Below are 21,327 nucleotides of genomic sequence, written 5' to 3'. Positions count from 1 at the left end.
GTAATATATAAAGGTTTGGTGAAAATAGTCTTCTACCAAAACTTATACTAATTACTGAGGATGTGATTTGATTTTGTCACACTGTTTGCTACTATTTACTACAAACTTTGCCAGCGGCAACAAAACACAGAAGATGATAAATGAAAACATCACACCCAGCTGCCTTGAGATTCACGTTCACAATCAACAAGTGTATTGATCGGACGGTCAGCAACAGATCAGATGACGTGTGGTTCCCAACCCGAAAGTAACGGGGGATACCGTGCACCACTGCTCCCCGTGTTGTATACACCTCCGGCTCCGTGATCTGAACCCCATTGATCATCACCAACCCTGTATCACCACTCGCGGTGATTGTAAGCCTATCGTCCTTCGCCATCGTCCTGATCTCCTCGCCGACCTTAAGCGACATGAGATCACGGTAATCGTACCTCCCAATCACCACGTGTCGCCTAATGGTTCCCTCCAGCGTCGCGCGGGAACCGGTTACTTGGTGGAAACCGATGTCCTGCGGTGCAAAAATGGTAACCTGGTCCAGCGTCCTCGCCGTGGGCTCGATGGCGCCGAGAACCGTGAGCAAACCCACCGTGAACGCCACGTAGCCGCGCGATCCCAGGGCTCGTGTCACCCGCGACCACGGGATCGGTGTTGCAGGGCCGCCGCAGGCGACGTCGGGGAACCCGCCGGTGATGCCGTGGATGGCGTGGGATTCGGACAAGTAGAGATCTGGGTGAGAGATCGCAATACCGTTGATGGCGATCGAGTTATTGGAGCTGAAGAGCGGGGAGATGGTGAGTTCTCTGGAGAGGCAGGAGCCTTGAGGGAGTCGCCGGAGGTCGGCCAGGGTTAGGAGGATAGGAAGGGAGTGGCGTTGGAGAAGGGCGGCGGCGGAAGTGAGGGAGAGGTTGGTAAAGGCGGGATCCGGAGGGGCGAAGAGCGTGGCGGGGCGTGAGGACGGGAGGGGAGAAGAAGGGGAGAGATGTAGAACGGCGGCGGTGAGATGGAATCCGGCGCGGCGGAGAGCGTCATCGGCGGTTGGGGGTGGCGAGAATCGGGTGGAGCCGGAGGCGGATATGGCGGCGACGACGAGCGCGATGGTGGCGGCGATGTAGACGGGGGCGTGCCACCAGTGGGAGCACGATGACGACATTGCCCTTTCTTGGACTGTGACTTCTTGGCGGAGTTTGCTTCTGATTATCAAATGTGAAAAAAACTTGGAGGGTGTTTTCGTCTTCTTGAAATAATATTATCTCTGCGCGTACAATGTTCCGTGGGAACTCAAGCTTCTTAGCGCGGGAGCATTTCATAGAGCGCCACGTCGTGCGATGTGTCTGTCTAGATTGGAGTTCTCATGTTAATTAAAGACGTGACAGGGAGCAACGTAAACGCTCACATATTTGAACCTCGAGAAGTGAAAGGGTGCCTAAAATAATGATAGAGCTATGGGTTGTGGAACTCAAAGCAAGCAAAGCAAATGACGACCATTGAACTTCTGACTTCTGAGAGTATGACTTGTATAAATATTAAATTCTCAGGGTGTTGTGGCTTCAAAAGTGGATACAATCACCAGGCAGTAAGTACTACTGTCATGTCTTGGAACAAAGAAGAGGCTGAGAAGGCAAAGGCAAAGGCAAAGGCCAAGGCAGAGGAGAAGTTTAAGGCCAAAGACTATGAAGGTGCTAAGAGAATGGCTCTCAAGGCTCAAAGTATGGATGCCTCTCTTCCATGTCTCCGTCAAATACTGGCAGCTTATGATGTTCACATTGCAGCAGCTTCCAAGAAGAATGGACGTATTGACTGGCATGCTGTTCTCGGCGTTGAACCATGTGCAGACTTTGAAACCATTCAGAATCAATATAAGAAGCTACGGTTCCTCACACACCCTGATAAGAATCCCTCTGTTGCTGCTGATGGTGCCTTTAAGCTGGTTGTCAGGGCTTGGGAGACTTTATCAACAAGTTCGATGAGGAATGGAAGTGATGAAGGTCCTGCAGGCAAATCTTCTGCCAGTTCTGCATCTTCTTCTTCATTTAATAAACCAAACTACTCCAAAGCTAGTTCTGGACGTTCAGACAACTCTTCTGCCAATTCTGCATCTTCTTCTTCTTATTATAATAATAAACCAAGCTCCAACGCTAGTTCTGGGGGTTCAGCTTTATGTCCTCGTTGTGACCGGAGATGTAAATACTTGGACTCTGATCGCATTGTGATAATGTGTAGCAACTGTGATTTGTTTGCATTCCGTGGCCATGAACAAGAAGGTAGCTCTTCCTTTGGTGTGATTATTGAATCTGGAGATACAATTACAGTGCATGGAGTCAGTGGCTTGAGCATCTTCGTAGAGGCTGCAGAGAATGTCAACGTCACCGGAGATGGTGGCAGGATCTATATTGATGGGTGGAATTACGTGCATGTACGTGGTTGTGAGAGCATCTTCATCAACAAGTGTAAAGATTCAAGTGATGCATAGACGACATTAATACTAATTTTTTTGCAATTAGATGAATCAAACTGCACCATGGTTCATGCAGTTGCTTGGGCATGGCATTGGAGAGCCTTTACAACTCTTATGATTTTACAGATCATTAAAATATTATCTAGAATCTGATCATCAACTCATCAATTTTAGAACAATTTACTTTCAGAAAATTTCAGAACTCTCTTTCCGCAGCTACATTCTGCCTCTATAACACTTGAGAAAAAGACTCATAAAACTAAGTTTTTTAGTTTTCTTATGATTATTATTATTATTATTATGCAGATGAATTGATTAATGGTACACAATTATTTCACTAAAATAGTAAACAAACTTTGTCTCAACTCATTTGAAAAAGGAGAAATTTACAAACAACTGACAAAGGTTTTTGCTGACTATTTTCATATTATAAACTACAAACAACAGGGGCCAAAAAATTATAAATTAAGTCAAGCAAATCCATCTTGATTAGCTGCCATTCTATATCATGAGGTGTTGATCATATTCCACACAACATCAACCTATGGCCTCCAAGTCTGAAGAAAGAATAAACAAAATAAGGACAATCCCATATTAGCTTCTGATGATGAGTGTAGAGATATAGGAATTATGGGTAATGAGTTATACAAATTGTAACATACCAACATGCAAAGAAAAAGCTGCTTCACAATCAATACAGAACATGTAAAGTCATATTACAACTGCATAAAAGTTGCAGTACCATGTCCATGGCAACCGCAGTGGTATCATTGTTTTTCATAGTTAAATAGCAAAAACAGTAATACTGGAATAAGAGATAAGTCATCAATGGAGGCATTAACATTTGCAATATTCTTACATAAACACAAAAGATATGCGGAACTAACGGGATGTTCAAAACACATTGTTTTCATAAGTGATGATGCAGACAAAAATACAAATTGTTCAGAAAGGTTTCAGCAATATAGATTTAGATTTGCTTGCTTTCTCCATAAGAGCATGAATTTTAATGATCATTAATCATTCAAACATCAAACAATCACAAAATCAAGCTGAAAGCTCACCTATTATAAGAGCATATGATCAACTACTGCCAGCCACTCTATGTATTGCCAGTCTCCCGCACAAGGACAATCACACCGGATGATCCAATCCTCACCGCAATCTGAACAGTAATCAAAAGGTGCCCCCTCAAATCTTGAGTTCCAGTGGAATACCTTCAGACGGGAAGCCTTCTCAAGAACAGTGCCAGTGATTCCAGGACTCTCATACCCAGATATGTCAAGATACTCAAGATCCTTCAACTCATCCAAAAATTGGAGAACTGCTCTCCGTGGGATTGCGCAATCCATTGCTTCAAGCTTCCGGAGGCGTGGAAGGCATTCACAGATAATACATGCCATTATTTCATCAACTGCATCAGCAAAAATTTTTAGCTCAGAGAAACCACTGCAGCATCGGTTAACATGACCAAGCACTTCTTCAGTAATGAGATTCTCATGCACTGCCATGCCCTTGAGACGCTCTGTTTTGCTAATGGCCTCACAGAACTTATCTTCATCTAAATCTGGGGTACTCAAGGCTGAAATAAAGTAACCCTGGGCACCTGAAATTCCATAAAAACACAAGTTAAAATCAGTTTATACAACAAAATTATGAAAAAGATTTCTTTTTTTTTTTCTTTCAACCTTATCTACCTCAAATCATACTGGAATGACAGACAAACGAATGAACAATGCACAAAGAAACAATGAATAATACATGAAATTGCTAAATTTCACATTAATAACCAGAAGTAAGCAGAACCGATACCAATTTCTAACCAAGAGAACCAAAATAGCTGACAAGCAAAAGAAAAAGCTTCTCAGAAATTAAAAAAAAAATCAAATTTGAAGTTCGATCAGAACAATAAGCAGCATCAACAAACAAATCGATGGTTTTAAAAGATTACGAACCCAAATATCAATTATATCAAAGCGAAACCTAAATATACTCGAAAGATCAACAACGAAACCATAAATTCTCAATTGGGTCACCTATGTGCGACGAAAAGGAGATCTTCTTCTCCAGCGAAAGGGGGAAAGTGAATGGAATTGATGGAATCTTGGTTGGCGCGAGAGACACAGAAGCGGATGAGATCGGCGAAATCGACCTTAGGATCGCGGCGACATTTGAGGCGACGAGATATGGTCATCCAGTCCTGGAAATCGAAAGAATGCCAGCACGACCGGTCCTTTGAAGCGTCGCGCCATGCCTTGCAGACATAGGGCGCACCGTCGATCAGATCCTCCACGCCAATCCTTGAGAAGATCGATACGAGGAGGTCATGAGAGAGATCTTCCCATCGCCGGCATAAGGCGGCGCCGGAACCCTCACCTCCGCCGTGCGCCGCGGCCATCGTTGTGAGGGACCTGAGCTTGATGCAAACGTGCAAATGGGCTTGGTTTGATCTACTACTCAATTTGATTGTAATTTAATTTAATTTCCCCAAATCTTTTATTTCTTTGAAGAACATCCCCATTTATCTGATGTAATATTATTTTTATTTTTATTTTCGCATATAACATATAACTAATTTCTTTTGTGTGTACGTATATATATTAAAAAAAATTAATTAAACCATATTTCATTAAAAGCAGGAAACCAGCAAAGGTGAGACTCGTCTTAATCTTGGGGTTGGCCTCTTTGATAGAGTACTTGATTGATTACAGAGCTGATGCATTGAGGAGAAAAGCAATTGATCAATTTTATAAATCTAAAACCGCACAATTAATGATCTTAAAAAGCACGAATTATGAGGTTTTCCAATGGCTTAGGGCACATGCTCTTCCTGAGCACCCAAGACAAACCAGACCTTAAAATATACTCCAAAATGTACCCAAATACATGTTGAAAAAGGACAGCTGATATATTAAAAAATTGAGAAGCTATTTAATATGATTAGAAAAAAAATAAAAATTATATATATGGAACAATGACATGCAGTACAAATGTAGTATAGATATATAAACAAGCGCTCCTTAAGCTTCCTGAGCTCCAGATCCACCGACTTCCAGTGAAATTTGCGCCCATCAAATCGTGAGTAATCTGTTACATCCGCTTTTACTGACGGCCTATGTCTTCGAGATGATTGAGCCCTGCACTCCAGATTTTTCCCTTTATCATGTGTTTTTCATGTTTCCTCTCGCTCTGCTCTCCTCATCTCCCAGTGAGGGCTTTACGATTTATATCTTTCTAGTTTTTTTCTCACTGCTACTATCTGATCAGATCTTCAGTATTCTTTTTTTAATAAATTAGTGGTTTATCCACCTTATTCAAAAAAAAATAAACACTTGAAGAAATGGTCACTCAAAAAATCATTTATATATGATCACTCTATTAAATTGAAATGCAAGAATCGTTAATATGATCTTGAGTTTGAAAAGAATCCCCATTAGTACTAGCAGAGGTGTACTAGAAATCAACTATGCATTTAATAATCGTTACAAAATCTCCTCTTCCATATCTCCTTTTTTTTGTTATTTGGTATTAGTCTATGAATGGATAAAATTTTATCCACCCATTCCTCTTCATCTCTTGCTTCTGGAATGCCGCATTTGAGGTAGGTGGAGCAGGTTTCTTTTGCTCTAACTCTAATTATTCAATTTCCATGGCAGGTCCTATCCTATACATGCAATGAATGATGCTGAAGCTGAGATTCTAGCGGTCAACCTTGCTCTTCAAGCTGCTATGGATTTGGTCTTCATATCAGTCATATTTTAATCAATAATCCTGATACTTGTAGAATTCTTACTTTGAGTCATGCACCGTGCAGCAGACGATTTATTTAGCCTTTGGATCCCATGTATCAATCAACTCCTCACCATGATGGGCTGTCCTAATATGCATATTATTCCAAAGACCTGGCCATCTCCAGCCTTCAAGCTAACCATTCATGCTGTCAATCTTCATATCCTTACCTTATTTTTCCAAGACCATGATTTACCTCATTGGATAATGAAATCCTTCATTAATTCTAGCTTTGTTTTTTGAAGTTATTTCCTTGTTGCTTTTCTTGTTCTGGCTTTGTTTTCTTGTTTTTAGTTGTAATTCTATTTGTATCTTTATCTTTATTTCAATAAAATTAGCTCTCGAGCTAATTTTCTCAATATATATATATATATATATATATATATAATCTTGAATCAACCAATAGTGTAAATAAAATTTATTTTTCAAGATTTATTTTTGGATAAAAATAGGTAAATCATTAATTCATTAAAAAAAAATAAGAAAAAAAATGTAAAGAAGGGTTGAGATTAAAAAAAAAAAGTGACAAAACAAAATAACCAGGAAAGAGTGATTGAACTTCCTACAACGATTGTAAATCAATGATAAAAGTGAAAAAAACTAGCAATAAGTGATAACATTTACGTAAGTTTAACCAATTGTGGAATCAATGGAGGCTGATAGTGGTGGTAAAATCACTCACCGAAGTGTTCTGGACTCTTGACCATTGCACAAAATTATTCTTTGGCGTCTATTAATAAAAAGAGAAAATCCAAATTATGTTTGATAATGGATATGTATCGTGTTTTTGAACTTGTGTCTATGAGATTCCAAAGTTATGGAGAACCAAAGGAGAAATATGTAATTAATTTTTATGATAATTGAGATTGAAGGTAAACAACGTTTGATTGAAAATACGTTTATTCCTTTCCAACCAAACTATTTTAAAAAATCAACCTTATCAAGAGCCCCTTATTAATCTTCTTTTAGCCTGTGAATCTGTGATCAAGGCCATCTCCCCAAGAGGTCCATGTCCATGTCTTTGTTATGGATGGGGCAATGTGTTATTCGGAAGATCTAGTTGAAATGACTCCAAATATGAACTTCAAAATCACAGAACAGAAATAAGTAGTTGATAGTTTCCATAGCTCTTGCACAAAACACACATGTGGCTGTGGGTAAGCCATTGCAATGTTGGAGGGTTTTTCTACTTTTTCTTTAAACTCGAAGTTAAACAACCTTTTATTAATGTAGCTGGAACTTACTTCCAGTCAATAGTAAAATTCAAAGCCAATTACAAAACTAGGGGGACTGAAATTTCCACTTTCAAGAAGAGCAGTAACTGCACCCCCAATGGACCCTCATGCATTCTTGGGAAGGTGGACAGATAAAAAAAGCATCTTATCAAGTCAAGATTCACACCATGTAATGTCTACACAGCATTCCCAGTCATTTTGAGAACCTTGAGTTCCCATACAACATTTATAAGAGGATTTTGATGTTAGATTATTCAGATTTTTCAAAAGAAAAAAATCTTGAAGCAATGTATTGAACTACTGCTATCTTATGCCAATAATTTATGTTGTCAAGGGATAAATTAGACTAGTGATTAGAAATCTGGCAGAGATTCTGACATTCCTCCCACTCAATGAATGCATTTTTATTGAAAAGAAAGGTCCAATGAACCCAGTGAGGTCTCATTGACTGAAAAGATTTCATGGTATCAAGAACGTTAAAGATGAACTGCAGTATGATGACAGAAATCCTTTTGTACAGAGGAATCCTCATGAGATGGGACTTCTTTTTTGTCTGTTCTTCCATTAAGAAGCCAATCAACAAGAATCATGACAACATGTTCTTCTCTTCCACAAGATAGTATTCAACTCCAGTTAATCAGAAATGAAAGCGTGGGTTGGGAGGGAGCTATCAACAGCTAGAGAGGCAGCCCCAATCACCTGATATGGTCCTTGTTGTAGGACATTGTCCTTAAATTCTTGGACTCTTCTACTTCACAAAAACAAGTGTCTAATTAGACCCCACACTCACACGTGCACGTCCGAGAAACCACATGTCATCTGCTCATCTCTGTACATTGCTCATTGCTTTTGGTTGGATCCAATCTATCTGACATAGACATAGTTATCAAAGCTGACTGCCAGATTTTTTTTTTTTTTTAAATGGATGAACCACATGCATGAAGAAAGAATTTGCTTTTGTCTCAATTTCTTTTATTTTCCTTATTCTAATTTACTTTGAATAAAATGGATAAAGTATGAATTTATTTAGCATAAGTCTTTGTGATGCAAATTTGTGTGAAACCATAAGAGTAGAAGAATGCCAATAATAAACTAACAAAATGGAAGAATGACACTTGGGTGAAGTTGAATTTGAGGCAAGGTCATTGTCTTTCACTTTCTAGTAAAGCCATGGCTGATCTTAGAACTAAGAACATCAACAACAAATAAACCATCCAAATGAATTATGGATGCAAGTAGTATAGCTGCTTTTGCTTTTTAATCTTTTAACTGTTTGTCACAACTGTTGTGCCTCCAACCAAATATGGTTCAGTATCAAGTATGAGTTGTTTGTTAAAGCTGGCTTTTAAATGAATGGTTTCATGTTCATAAGTGGAGTGAAATCATGAAATGGAAATCAGAGACAAGATGAGCAAGAAAATTTTCTGAAAACTCAATTGATTATTATTACATCCTATATAACCATATGGTACAAATTCATAATTCAGAAGCTCAAGATTTGTCATCTGAGTCTCTTTTTCTGGTGACTCGAATATAGCAAACAATGGCAGCAAATGCTGCCATGACAAGACCGCAAAGTATCACTTCACCTCCGGCAACTGAAGGCCGGTGCTTCATGTGCTGCTCATTCAGTGGAGCTCCAGCAAAGCCTGATTCTGAGCCACCACTTGAGTTACACTTGAAGAAGGAGGCTTTGCAATAGAAGGAACATGAAGCTGGAATGCTGCAGTTTGAACAAGTTCAGGTACTGACCTAGCCATCCCAAGAGTGATGAAGAAGAGATTAATAGCCAAAAGATAACATAGTATCAATTTAGCCATTGAGAACTGATCAGAGAGATGATACAAGGGGAAAAACTTTTAGAATGATTTTATGATGTGTCTCAGAGAATAAGGAGTTGTGTCCTTTTATAGTGTTGGAGAATTGGATTTCTTGATTCATTTAGGCCTGTGCTTGTTCAGTGCCTCACTGTCTTGCATTAATGAAGACAAGGACTGTTTCTACTGCTTGTTGGTCCCATCTTGATTGATTTTTAACCTATTTATTTATTCATTCATAGGGTGTTTTGGATTGTTACCATTTACTAGGAAGCTTCATTGATTTGAATTTAATTTGGATGGAGTCTAGGATTCACTGTATTAAGTGATGCCAAAATTCATGCACATCTCTGAAAAAAAAACATCTCTGTTTGTTTTAGCTGATCAAGTACTTTGCTTGTCTGAAGAAATGCCATTTAAAATTTTAAATGGGGAACATTAACCTTTTTTAATTTTGGTTAAAGATCCAATAACTCTGCATTGCTGGTAATAAAATTTATTAGCATGTGTACGGCCATTCATTAATTTAATCTCCTCTGGTATTAAAGAGATGACCAATCATTAGCTAAGATAGATTGAAATCACCAAGGAAACAATATGCTTGAACTGTTTGTCTCCTTCTAATGCTGAAGCATATATATATATAATTCATGTGCTCTAACATGTACTGTTTCTGAAGTTCACTGATTGAACTTGTTGATCAATGCCAAAAGAACTGCAGACAAAGATTTTCATGAATATCAATTGAAAATTATATTTATTTGTCTAAACAATATATGGTTACTGTAGCACTGGATCCATCTAATGAACAGTTGAGCAATAGATTACTAATCAAAATTAGGTGACAGTGCTTCATAATTAACATCCAACCATGCAGCTTGTTCCATTTTTAGTCCATAGAATCCAATTCAGAAGCATGTGACTCTGTTACCCAAACATGAGGTGTTCTTCAGTTAAAAGGGACAACAAATGAAAATATATAATTTGTTTCTTTTTAGAGGATTTGCAACGGCTCCATTCATTGTCAATTAAATATTTAGAAGAGAAAAAAACAAGTGGTTGTATCATAACATAATTATTTCTCACTGTTGTTATTGATATGATTGTACATTAGAAAAGATCACAAGGAATCAGAAACACTTTGTCTACTTGTTCCATTACTGTCTCCCAACTCTCAACTTGTTATTAGCAAGTATTTCATTTCTGTCCCTTCTCTACTTCTTCTGAAAATTAAATTGCTGTGACATCAAGTGACATACATTAAGATCATAGGAAAAATATTTCATGATTCACTGTAGATTTGTGAACATTTTAGTCAGGAGAAGTTTCTCAATGATTCATGTATCAATAAACATAACAAAGTTGTCGTTCAAAAGGAAACAATAGTTGTAAATATAACCATTAAGAATGCAAGTACTTAACATGGAATCTCATTTATAATAAATTTCAGAAGATCTCAAGGTTCCCTGATGCACCAGCATTGGTTCATCCTGCCTCTTTGATAAATCTAGTTATCTTTATACTTTAATTTATATCCCTTTCTTTTCAATCTTAAATAACAAAGTACTCTGAACTCAATGAGAAGTAAGCATCAAATCTAACAAGATGGATTCTTGGTTGATTAAGCAACAGTGTCTTGCTAGATCCCCTTGTTACTCCTGTTCTCATGTCTTGGAATCTAATGTAAAAGAATGCTGGGCTTATTTAAGAACACGGGCCGTGAATCTGTTTTGGGCCGGCAATCTCTCTTGTTCGCTTTAATGTTTAACTATCTGTTTCATCCTTAGACTTCCCTAATGCATAACTATTTAAGACAAATGAATCCAATGCCGAGATTGGGGATTGTTGGGTTTTTGGACCTCACATTATGAAGGTGCTGAGCACTCTAACAATTGAGATTCAGAATTAGGGGTTCCTCTGAATTAAGGTTCTCATTTTTAATTTTCCCATTCTTAGTGTACTCATTGTAGTTTTTTTTATTATTCTGGATATAATTTATCATGTCGTTTAATTTTTTTTTATGTTTTCATTTTTTTAATAAAATGTGATTTATTTATTTTTTTAATATATATACATATAAGATCCTTTGAAGGTTTGATGGTGATATCTATAAATAAAAAAAAAGAAAAAAAAACTCAAGGTTTCCATTAAATTATCCTTCATGGCACTTGCCATTGCAGTGTTTTTTTTAATGATAAAAAATAAATAAATCATAATTTATTGAAAATCTAAATATTGGTACAAGGACAGAGATGAAGATAGATAAATTTTTTCGCTTACAGGAAGTAATTCCGTATTTGTATGTTTTTAACGTAATTTATTTATTTTATCAAAAAAGCAAACAAATAATTAAAGGTAAAAAAATAGATATAGATAAAAAACAAAAGGAAAAATAATCCACCAAAACCATGGAAAAAAGCACAGTCTAATAAAAGTAAGTACTACACTGCTCTCCTATAAAAGTCAGACAACATTATCTAGTGGCTCCTTAAGACCAGCGGCTTATCTCCAAATAGCTCATTATAGTGAATTTTTGTTGTTTTATTAAAGAGAAATATGTTTTTTTTAAATTAAAAAAAATGACAACCTAACAAAAGTAAGTAGCACACTGCTCTCCTATAAAAAAGCCATGCAGCATTATCTCATGGCTCCTCAAAACCAGCGGTTTATCCCTGAATAGCTCATTGTAGTGAATTTTGAAATAAATAACCAGCTCAGCAAATATCTTGTTCTTTTAAATAATAATGGCACCTTGTATAAGAGTCTTCTAAAGCATATGTTCATAGATAAATGTTTTATTATTATTAATTTTTAAGTTCCGCATAAATTTTTTGAGCATATCTTTTTTAATTTTTAAGTTCAGCATAAATTTTTTGAGCATATCTTTTTTAATTTTTAAGTTCAGCATAAATTTTTTTAGCATATCTTTTGATTGTTTTTTTTGTGGAGAAGGAGCGGGATAAACCCATTAAAGACCCATGGACGTGCACAAGTCTTGGTGAAACAAATGGGGATGGAGCCGTGTTCATGTGGGAGCAGAAATTACCTGTACACAACCACTATTTATAACTCTAAAAAATGTGCCTTTAGCCGAGAATCGAACTCTCACCGCTTCTGATTGTTATAATATAAATAAAATTTATAATTGTTCTTAAAGTATATGGTTAGTTTATTTTGGTTCTGAAATAAAAAATTATTTTTTATTTATTTGAGTGTTTTTATCTGTTTTAAATATTTAAATGTGTTTTTATTAAAGTTCATATATTAAAGTTTGTATCATGTTATGTTTTTTTTTCTATTTTGTTGCTTTGTCTGTTGTTTTTCTATCATTTTGTTAATATTTTGTTTTATATGTCCTTATCCATTTTTATAGATGTGGTTAAGTTTTTAGTTTTTTTGTGATTTTGTTTTTACAAAATAATAAAATAAAAAATAAAATAAATAAATTTTTTTTAATGGATAAAAACCACGGTGTTGGAAAATGTTGCGATCAAATCAATGGTCGCTTGGTAATTTGGTATTCTAATTTCTAACGGGTTTAACGCTTATCGGGTGATACGTTATGGATCCGATCCGATAAGATCCATTCCCCACTAGCAACTCAAAAGGGCTTAAACCCGAAGCCCTTCTCCTCCTGAAAAGCCCCAACTTCTTCAACCTTCGAGATGGCGATGGCGATGGCGGTGGCGGTGGTGAGAGCTTTGAAGGCGGGGAGGTCCGGAATCAGCCGCTTCTCGACGTTCTCCGCCTTATCTCCTCCGCCACCGGCTGAAGCCCCGCCGAATGCTGAGCCCGATACCAACCTCTTCGTCTCAGGCATGCCCTATATTTTCCCTCTTTTTAATCTGTGTGTTTCTTCTTTGATCTGGGTTCAAGTATTAGGGTTTTTTTTTTGTTGTTCTGCCTTCTTTGATACTCTTGATTTGATGCATATACGGAAAGGTTGGATCTTTTGGCGCGAAGCTATTGGTAAACTTGGTGCTCTTTTAGTGCTTTATAGACATTGCATCATAATTTAGTCGATGATTTTCTATTCTAGATCGATTTTTTTATTATTATTATTATTTTTTTTTTTTGTAGTAAATTTAGCAAAGTAGCAATTGGGTTTTGAACCTTTTTTTTTTCTTTCTAGCTTTTGATTTGTCTGGAGGAACTGCTTCCTTTTTAATGAACTTTTAAGTCCCATTAGAATGCATTGTAACCATTTGGTGCTTCATCAGACTTAATTATTATCATTATTTGACTTGGTTTCTGGACAGGAATACCTGAGTGTTATAGTGCGCTAAATTTATCATATACTATGACTTTTTAGTGAAAGATTTTACCATCCATCTTGTTTTTACGAGTTTTCGCAAGTGTTTAGTTTATTGGTTCAGGTGTGATGAATTCAGCTTGTTTATGCAAAGTACTGTTGAGAGTCCGGTGCTTATTGGGAGATCATAATCCATCTGTTTGCATGGTTTGACTGACTTATCATAGATTTGTATAGATTTGTATATAAATCACTCCATGGTGATCTTCAAAATGTTCTAGAACGTAGAAGAAATTTCTCACCATGCAGAGCAACACAATGGCTGCTTTCGGTTGGATATTTTGTATTCCTGGATGTATCTTATTGAATTAGGTGTCAAAAAATAGTCTTTATCATCTTCCAATAAAGCAGAATTCAGTATTAGTTGTGCATATGTATCCTATATTTATGTTTCTAACAAGTGAGGTTGCAGGGCTGAGCAAGCGCACTACTTCTGAGGGTCTTAGAGAAGCCTTTGCAAAATTTGGTGAAGTTATTTCAGGTCTCACTCTCTGACACCTCCTCATCAGATCTTCCATGATTGCTTATTGAATGTGTGTGGATTGTCTCCTTGCCAAGGCACCTACATGATATACTAATCGTATTTTTTTGTGTTTCGCAGCGAAGGTTGTGACTGATAGAGTTTCAGGTTACTCAAAGGGATTTGGCTTTGTTCGCTATGCTACACTAGAAGATGCAGCAAAAGGAATAGAGGGCATGGATGGCAAGGTGAGTAGTTTTGATCTAGTGAATGATTACTCTAGAATTTAATAAAATTGCTAAACTATGTCTTCTAACTCTGAATGCTAAATTGCACGTTAGCATTTCATAACTACTTTACCTGGCGCAACATTTTGCTTTAGCTCATATTTTTTTTTATCCACTTTTTTTGTTGATGAGACAACCCACAACTCACAGTTCTTATCAACTTTAGTTAATTAATCTGTTATCATCATCAATCTAGCTTTACATTTCCTGTGGCCCTGTTCTGCTGATTTCTGCTCTGATGAAATTAGCTAAAGGTGTCCAGGGACTGTATAAAAGTACCCATCACATGCTGCCCATATACCAGTCCAGATTGATCTAATCATATAAGAAGAGCTGTGAAGGTGCTTGGAAACAGCTCGAGGCTGGTTCTGTATAGCTGGAGCTTTGGCCGAATGGCTCAAAAAATAATAAACTAAAATTTTATACATATTATTATGGTATATATCATTATAATATTATATAGTGATGTTCTAAAATCTATTACACAAGGAAGTAGCCTATATTCCCTAGCAAAGATTACATACTTGCTTTTCCCGCCCCTTCCCTTTCCGGTGAGGTTCACACTGGAGCATGTGCCCAGTGTGAGTGAACTCGCACGGCAAGCTGGTGAGATCGCTTGTGCAGGAGCCCTTGCGTGCCCTGGTGAGCTTCTAACATGCTCGCTGATGTTTTTCTATGGGGAAGAAGAAGAAAGGTAAGAAAAACCAGAAAAATTAGCTCAAGTGAGAGGATGAGTATACTAACCAGGACCAACAAGGAAGTTTTTCAGGAAGTAGGGAATTAAAAGGGAATTGAAAATGTAAGAGATAATATCTGAAGGAATGTTAATGCTAGTCACGTGCAATAACACATTACATTTAACACGGACCATTAGAGACCTTGCCAAACGCCCATGTAGAAAACATGAAGCTCATGAAGTCTTTTATTCACTCCCTTCTCCATCATCTAGTTGTTTGTTCCTTATTTATCCACTCCCTTCAACGATTTTAAATTTCTTGTCCTTCTGTCTGATCTAATTCTAGTAATTATTTTTTTTCTGAGTTCTTCACTGCTAAAGAGAACTCTTTGTTTTGTTTTCCCTATTGGTTGTACTTTTGGTTTGCCGCTCTTCTTTTTCAATAAAGTAGTGGTTTATCCACTTTTCTAAAAAAAAAATTCTAGTAATTAATGTTGGTCATTTACTTGCAGTTTTTGGATGGCTGGGTTATTTTTGCGGAATATGCTCGATCAAGACCTACAACACCACCACCACCACCACCGCCACCATCAGAGGGACCATCAGGCCATCAGACTTAGAACAATCAAACACCTACTTACTAATTAGATTTAAAGCTCTATGTAAATTCATTGATTGAAGGAAGCTGGAGAAGTTTTTGCTCAATATGCTTTTGAGACTTGTACTTTTCTTATAGTGTGCATATCCATGTTTTATTCCAAACATAACTTTACAAAGTCAAAACTATAAACAATTATAGTGATTTATGAGGACAAAGCGGACATGACTGTTAACAAATTATCATCTATGTTGTTGTGCTGTTAATTGACATGATTAGTGAATGATGTTAATCATGTTGTGCAGCGAAATTAGATGAATTGTTATAAGCTTCAAATCAAGTTACTATCATAAGCAATTATCATGGGTGGGTTGGTGGTATCACTTAATCAGCATAAACATTTCAACACGTTCCAACAACCATCATTATATGTTAATTAAAGAGTTAATGAATCCACTGACATTAATTAACGAAGTTTTCAATTGGTGAAACCAAGGAGTGACCACAGCCTTAGACACTACGACAGAATTAATGCTTCACTAAACCCCAAACCTCTTACTCTGCTTTCCCTTCCATTCATACGGAGGCATGGTTAGAAACACAATGCAAGACCCATAACTCTCTTTCAATCCATAACTAAATTTATATTTATGTAAGTCTAACACTGAAGCATTGATACTTTGATTATTAGTTCTTTATTACTATATCAATGGAGAATCAACCTTCAAGCAAGGTTGTCTCATGGTACTCCCTTGTGCCATAAGATTTGGTTACCCTGTTTCTAGGAATTCAAATTTTCATTATCTTTATTCTTAATACATAGTAATTTTATTCTGGAAAAAGAAGATGGATGGTGGAGTCCATGTTGGTGGTGCTGTATTGGTACTAGCAAAGGACAAGATGAGTCCATCCAAAACCCTTCAAAGTGCTTCTTATCGTCTCACATGACCTCATGTATTCATTTACATAGTTATCATGCATGCACTTGTCCTTTCTCATCACTACACCTTGGAAAGATGTAAAAAAATGTTTATGAAAACTTATTATAAAAAAAAAAAGGAAAGAAAGAAGCTTCTTTTCATAGTTTAATTTAATTCATGCATGCATTTAATGCTCTGGATTTTATATGTTGGTTTGTTGTGATATTCTGCAGGTTTAGAGATCCTCAAAGCTACATACATGCATGTCCGGTACGGTACCACCATCACCATCAACTCCAAGATTTCTTCAGTTAAGCAAAGTTCAATACTTAGAATTGAAATGCAAGGTATGATGAGGATGAGTAGATTGATAAATATCCATGTATAAAAGCACTTGCTTTTGTTTTAAGAGTATTTAAAGACAAGATTAATTAGAACTGACAGCCATGTGCTTCCTATCAAAGAATTAGAGAATCCAAGTTTAAAGGACATAGTTTTAGTTTAATCAACAAGTCAACTGCTCTCTGACCAAGTCTTTTACCTCTTTATTATATTTAGGAGACATTTAGCTACCACATGCTTCAGTGTCCTCTGAGATCTTCTCCTTCATTCCAAGTAATACATTTAACTAATTAATGTCAGGATGATCACCATCTTTTCTTTTCTTTTTCCCCTTTTTTACATTCAACTTTAATTCTCACACAAATACACACATTTCCAGTTGCTGTACAACATTATATGTGGATTAATTTGGAGAAAAATTCATGAACAAAGTCTTGGGAGTGATCTTCCTGCAGTTGAAGAACTGGATAATTTGGTTTTCTTGACTTGTGTCAGTTGTGTCTGCATTTTTCTGCAAACTTTCTCCAGCTCCATTACTCTGCATTGCATACCTTGAAGATGAGATTTTAGCTTCTCATTTTCCATTGAGAGATCCAGTCTGTTTGCATGAAGATTGACATGCTGCTCATTGTCAGCACTGTGTCTGCTGAACTTTTTCAGGTTGTTGTTTGTGGTGTTTTGTAGCAGGCTTTTCAGCTTTGAATTTTGGAAGATGAGAGCTTGAATTGCTGTTCTTGATGGAAATTTTAAGCTCTGAGTCAAGTGCTTGCATGATTCTGATGATAACTTCTCAAAATTTATACCACAACAGATCTTCACCTTCTCTTCCTCTGATAACTGAGGATGAACCTGAACAATTTTAATGGAGGATAAACAATAGTAAGTAAAAACACAATTAAATTCACAGATTAATTATAAATGTAAAATATACCTGAAGATACATGTCAATGGCTTGATAAACAGCATCATAAGAATCTCTTGCTGCATCTGGCAAAGCAGTGGTGATTGCAGCAAATTTTAAAGGTTTCAAACTGGGATCTGGAGCAATTTCTGCAATGTATGAATCCATCAGGCTTCCGAGCCTTTTCAATCGGGAAACCGATATTGATTCACTGTTATTCAGAAAATACTTTCAAGAACCTCGAGATCAGATTAACATCATAAAGACTGTTGTTCATCATCCCATAAGGAGCTGGAACAAGCAGATTATCCAATGTTGCATGATCAATCTGACTGCCAATCATGCTCTCCAATCTATTTCTGCATAATTTACTGACATTCAGTGATGAAGAGACTGGCAGAATTCCAAACAAACCTTTGCAAGAAACACACTTGTTATCAAGAGAATGCAGTAAATCAACAACAATTTCAGTGGCTTGTCTCTTCTCATCAGATGTTGCATTGAGGTATCGGTGCTTGAGGTAGTAAAAAAGAAATCTGCTTATTGATGCATGCTCTAACTTCTTTGAAACCATGCAACTGATAGCCTTGTTAATTGTATCAAAATTCAGAACTGAAAGATCTTCAAACCACCATGCAAGGTTGCAGCCGTTTTTCGTACTAATTGTGCTTCTCGTATCGCATGAGAAGCGAAGAGCAGAGCTCTCAGGAGAGAAACCTGAAGGACTAGTCTCACTGGCTGACATAATCCTTCCAACTAGAGAATCTAAGATCTTATCAAGCACCCCTGAGGAATTGGCTGCCTCAAAGCAATCTTGGCATTGTTTCAATGCAGTTAAAACATCAGACCATGACCAGTAAAGGATGCAGTCTAGAGATTTTTCAGTCAGTTTCATCAAATTAGTCATCTCCATGAAATCAGCAACAAAGTGGAGAATGCAAGTGTTTGTGGGATTTATCTGAAAGTTGCCATTGTTGTAACAGAACCTCGTTATGAGCTCAAATGCTTCTGCACCTCCTGGAAAGCCATGGAGTATAAGATTCACTGTCTCTATGGCTCCTGATTCTGATGGTTTTTGTAATAACTTCCTCAACCTCCCTGAAAACAGTGAAAGAACTTGCTGCAAAGAAATAAACACAAGTAATTGAATTCAAAGAAATATCAGATAGATTTTTAACTTTTGAAATATCACAAGATGAAGAAACAGCGAGCAATGAATGCAAGATGGCAAATTATCAAAGTTATATTATTTACAGCAGGGAAGAAGCAAAGAAGGTGACCTGTAGTTATAGTAATTGAATGGAGACAACGAAATGAGGAAACAAGAGAGAGATACAAAGCATTATTCCCACAGAAGTGGAAAGGAAGGCATTAACAACAGTCACTATGAGGCTGGCATTCTCTCATGAGAAGGTCATCAATGAGAAGAAAGAGAAAAAGGAACAACCAAATTCAAACATGTCCCCATAACTACATCCAACCTCCCATTTGAGAGATGATATGGATTTGATATGCCAACAGAAAAATTAAAATTAAAATTAAAAAAAATAATAATAATTTAAACTCTTCAAACAAATTAACAGCAAGATGAGTTCCTTACCTTATCTACAAAGAAGCTCTCTTCTCCATTAACATCTATCCCAATAGCAGAAGCCATCACTGACACCAAGCCAACAACTCCAAAGAGAAGAAGGAAAAACAATGATGAGAAATGAGACTCACAAGATTAAAGCAAGCCACAAAGTCATATATTCTCTCAGAAGGTGGCCAACAGAACACACATGAAAACAAAACCTCTCTCTTGTTTTGGTCAATGGAAGGGAAAGCAAAGATAAAACATAGTCACATTTCTTATGCCATATGCTTTGCTATGTTTATACACCACACTCTGTTACTCTGCACTCAATCTCAAAGCTTTTCCTTCACCTTGTATCTCACTATCTCTGTCTTGGCTAGTGCTTTTCCCACAAACACTGTGCAAGTCCAGCTCTTCAACAAACATTAAACAAACAGAGAATACCAACCAAACAAAACATCTTTCTTACTTAAAGTGCATTGCCTCTCCCATGTGAACCCTTGGCATACTCAGTCTCTCCCCTGCATTCCAATTAAACAAAACAAGAATCTACCATTCAACCATAAACCATTTCCTTGTGAGTTTCAGAGTATTCCACAACCTCTCTCTCTCTCTCTGAACTATATATATATAAAATATATTAAGGTATTTGTGATGAGCTTTGGTGCATTGCTTTCCTTTCAGCTTTTTCATGGTAGGGACTGTAAGAATGGGGACCATTTTTATCACCATGACTCCCATCTTCTTTTTAGGTCATCTTTATTATCATTTTTTTGCATGAATAAAAATACTCAAGAAGACTTGATTTGTCAAACATAATGGTTTCTTCAACATATCAGATTACTTTTAATGAGTCACACTCCACAACCAATTATTATAATAAATTCTTAGTTGAACTTGCTATGCAGAACAAATGATCTCAAAGATCTTCATGGATTATGTTCTTTTAACATCTTCTGCCTAATAAATTAAGCATACCATTAATGACTTCTTAGTGGGTTTTTTGTTTTTTGTTTTTGTTTTGTTTTTTTTGGTGCTGTTATAGCATCTTCTACATGGATGGTACCACTATAAACTTAAATATATTAATTAAAGGTAGCTTGATGGATAAATTGAAGGAAGTGGCCACTAAGCTCAATTCTTATGAGGACTTAATGATACATTATCCTTTCTACCTAGAATTCAGATATATATATATATATAGATTATTCTCAAACTGGTAAAATTATATATTCTACTCCATGAAAAGCTTGCACTTGGCTGTGGTGTGTACTTGTGTTCACTGGAACCTGAACCAGTGGTCCAAGTTGTGTTATGGGCCCCAATCAGCCCACTAACCATGAGTCACTTTTAGGCTGGGCTGGGCCTACTGTGCTTGTTCATCTTAAATTTATTAACAGTGCTAATCTTGTTAAGGGAAAATAAATTCTTGATTTTAATAGTTCATTTAACATGATTAACACCATAAGAACATCAAAAATTTTCAATTAATTAAGCATAAGTTGGTATAATTATATTCATTGGGGTCATTGAAAACGAGGATGTTTTGTTTTGAAAAGCATACCAAATTTGTTGGATTTATTTTTAATTTTTGGAAAAAAGGAATAAATCATTTAGATTAAAAAGGAACGAGCATAAAGAAAATCTAGGAATATAACATTGAGGATAACGATACAATCTCAATGAAAGTGGATAAACTCGACTCCAAAAGAAAAAACACATGAGCATCATGGGACAAAAATAAACATTGTCTCTATCCCAAAAGATAAGTACTAATAATGGATCAGCTAAACCCCTTGCCCTGTCCTGTGGAGGTGTAGGTGGATTAGGATTACTCTCCTCTCCCTAAATTTTAAGAACTCCAAATGTGCGCTTTGTTGCACTGATGGAGCCCTCTAATTTAACTTTAACTTTTTCATTTAAACTTAGTCACGCAAACCCCCACATGATAAATGTGTT

At 36.6% G+C, this 21,327-nt stretch overlaps 4 protein-coding genes and 1 pseudogene across 4 annotated transcripts; 2 read left to right on the top strand and 3 right to left on the bottom strand.

Moving 5' to 3' along the window:
- Window positions 1-8: 8 nt before the first annotated feature.
- On the bottom strand, window positions 9-1,174 carry LOC120267573 (fasciclin-like arabinogalactan protein 21). The gene has a single exon (XM_039275252.1). It carries the CDS (start codon window positions 1,148-1,150, stop codon window positions 92-94), a length of 1,059 nt encoding a protein of 352 aa, XP_039131186.1. The 5' UTR covers window positions 1,151-1,174; the 3' UTR covers window positions 9-91.
- Window positions 1,175-1,448: 274 nt separating this feature from the next.
- Window positions 1,449-2,568, top strand: LOC120267574. Its single transcript, XM_039275253.1, has one exon. It carries the CDS (start codon window positions 1,475-1,477, stop codon window positions 2,468-2,470), a length of 996 nt encoding a protein of 331 aa, XP_039131187.1. The 5' UTR covers window positions 1,449-1,474; the 3' UTR covers window positions 2,471-2,568.
- A 230-nt stretch (window positions 2,569-2,798) lies between these two features.
- Window positions 2,799-4,941, bottom strand: LOC120266488 (annotated as a pseudogene).
- Window positions 4,942-12,917: 7,976 nt separating this feature from the next.
- LOC120267115 (organelle RRM domain-containing protein 2, mitochondrial-like) lies at window positions 12,918-15,874 on the top strand. The gene is made up of 4 exons (XM_039274818.1): window positions 12,918-13,112; window positions 14,021-14,089; window positions 14,210-14,316; window positions 15,544-15,874. The coding sequence occupies exons 1-4, from the start codon at window positions 12,962-12,964 to the stop codon at window positions 15,649-15,651; spliced, it is 435 nt and encodes a 144-aa protein (XP_039130752.1). The 5' UTR covers window positions 12,918-12,961; the 3' UTR covers window positions 15,652-15,874.
- A 1,158-nt stretch (window positions 15,875-17,032) lies between these two features.
- LOC120267114 (BTB/POZ domain-containing protein At3g22104) lies at window positions 17,033-19,503 on the bottom strand. Its single transcript, XM_039274817.1, is given in 4 exon segments — window positions 17,033-17,740; window positions 17,823-18,023; window positions 18,025-18,912; window positions 19,393-19,503. Coding segments are annotated over 4 exon segments (1,575 nt in total). The 5' UTR covers window positions 19,450-19,503; the 3' UTR covers window positions 17,033-17,311.
- Between the last annotated feature and the right edge of the window lie 1,824 nt (window positions 19,504-21,327).

Source organism: Dioscorea cayenensis, chromosome 8, assembly GCF_009730915.1.
Source record: "Dioscorea cayenensis subsp. rotundata cultivar TDr96_F1 chromosome 8, TDr96_F1_v2_PseudoChromosome.rev07_lg8_w22 25.fasta, whole genome shotgun sequence".
Taxonomy (NCBI): Eukaryota; Viridiplantae; Streptophyta; class Magnoliopsida; order Dioscoreales; family Dioscoreaceae; genus Dioscorea; species Dioscorea cayenensis.
The sequence above is the reverse complement of the archived record's forward strand: the minus strand, read 5'-3'. Positions and strand labels throughout refer to the sequence as shown.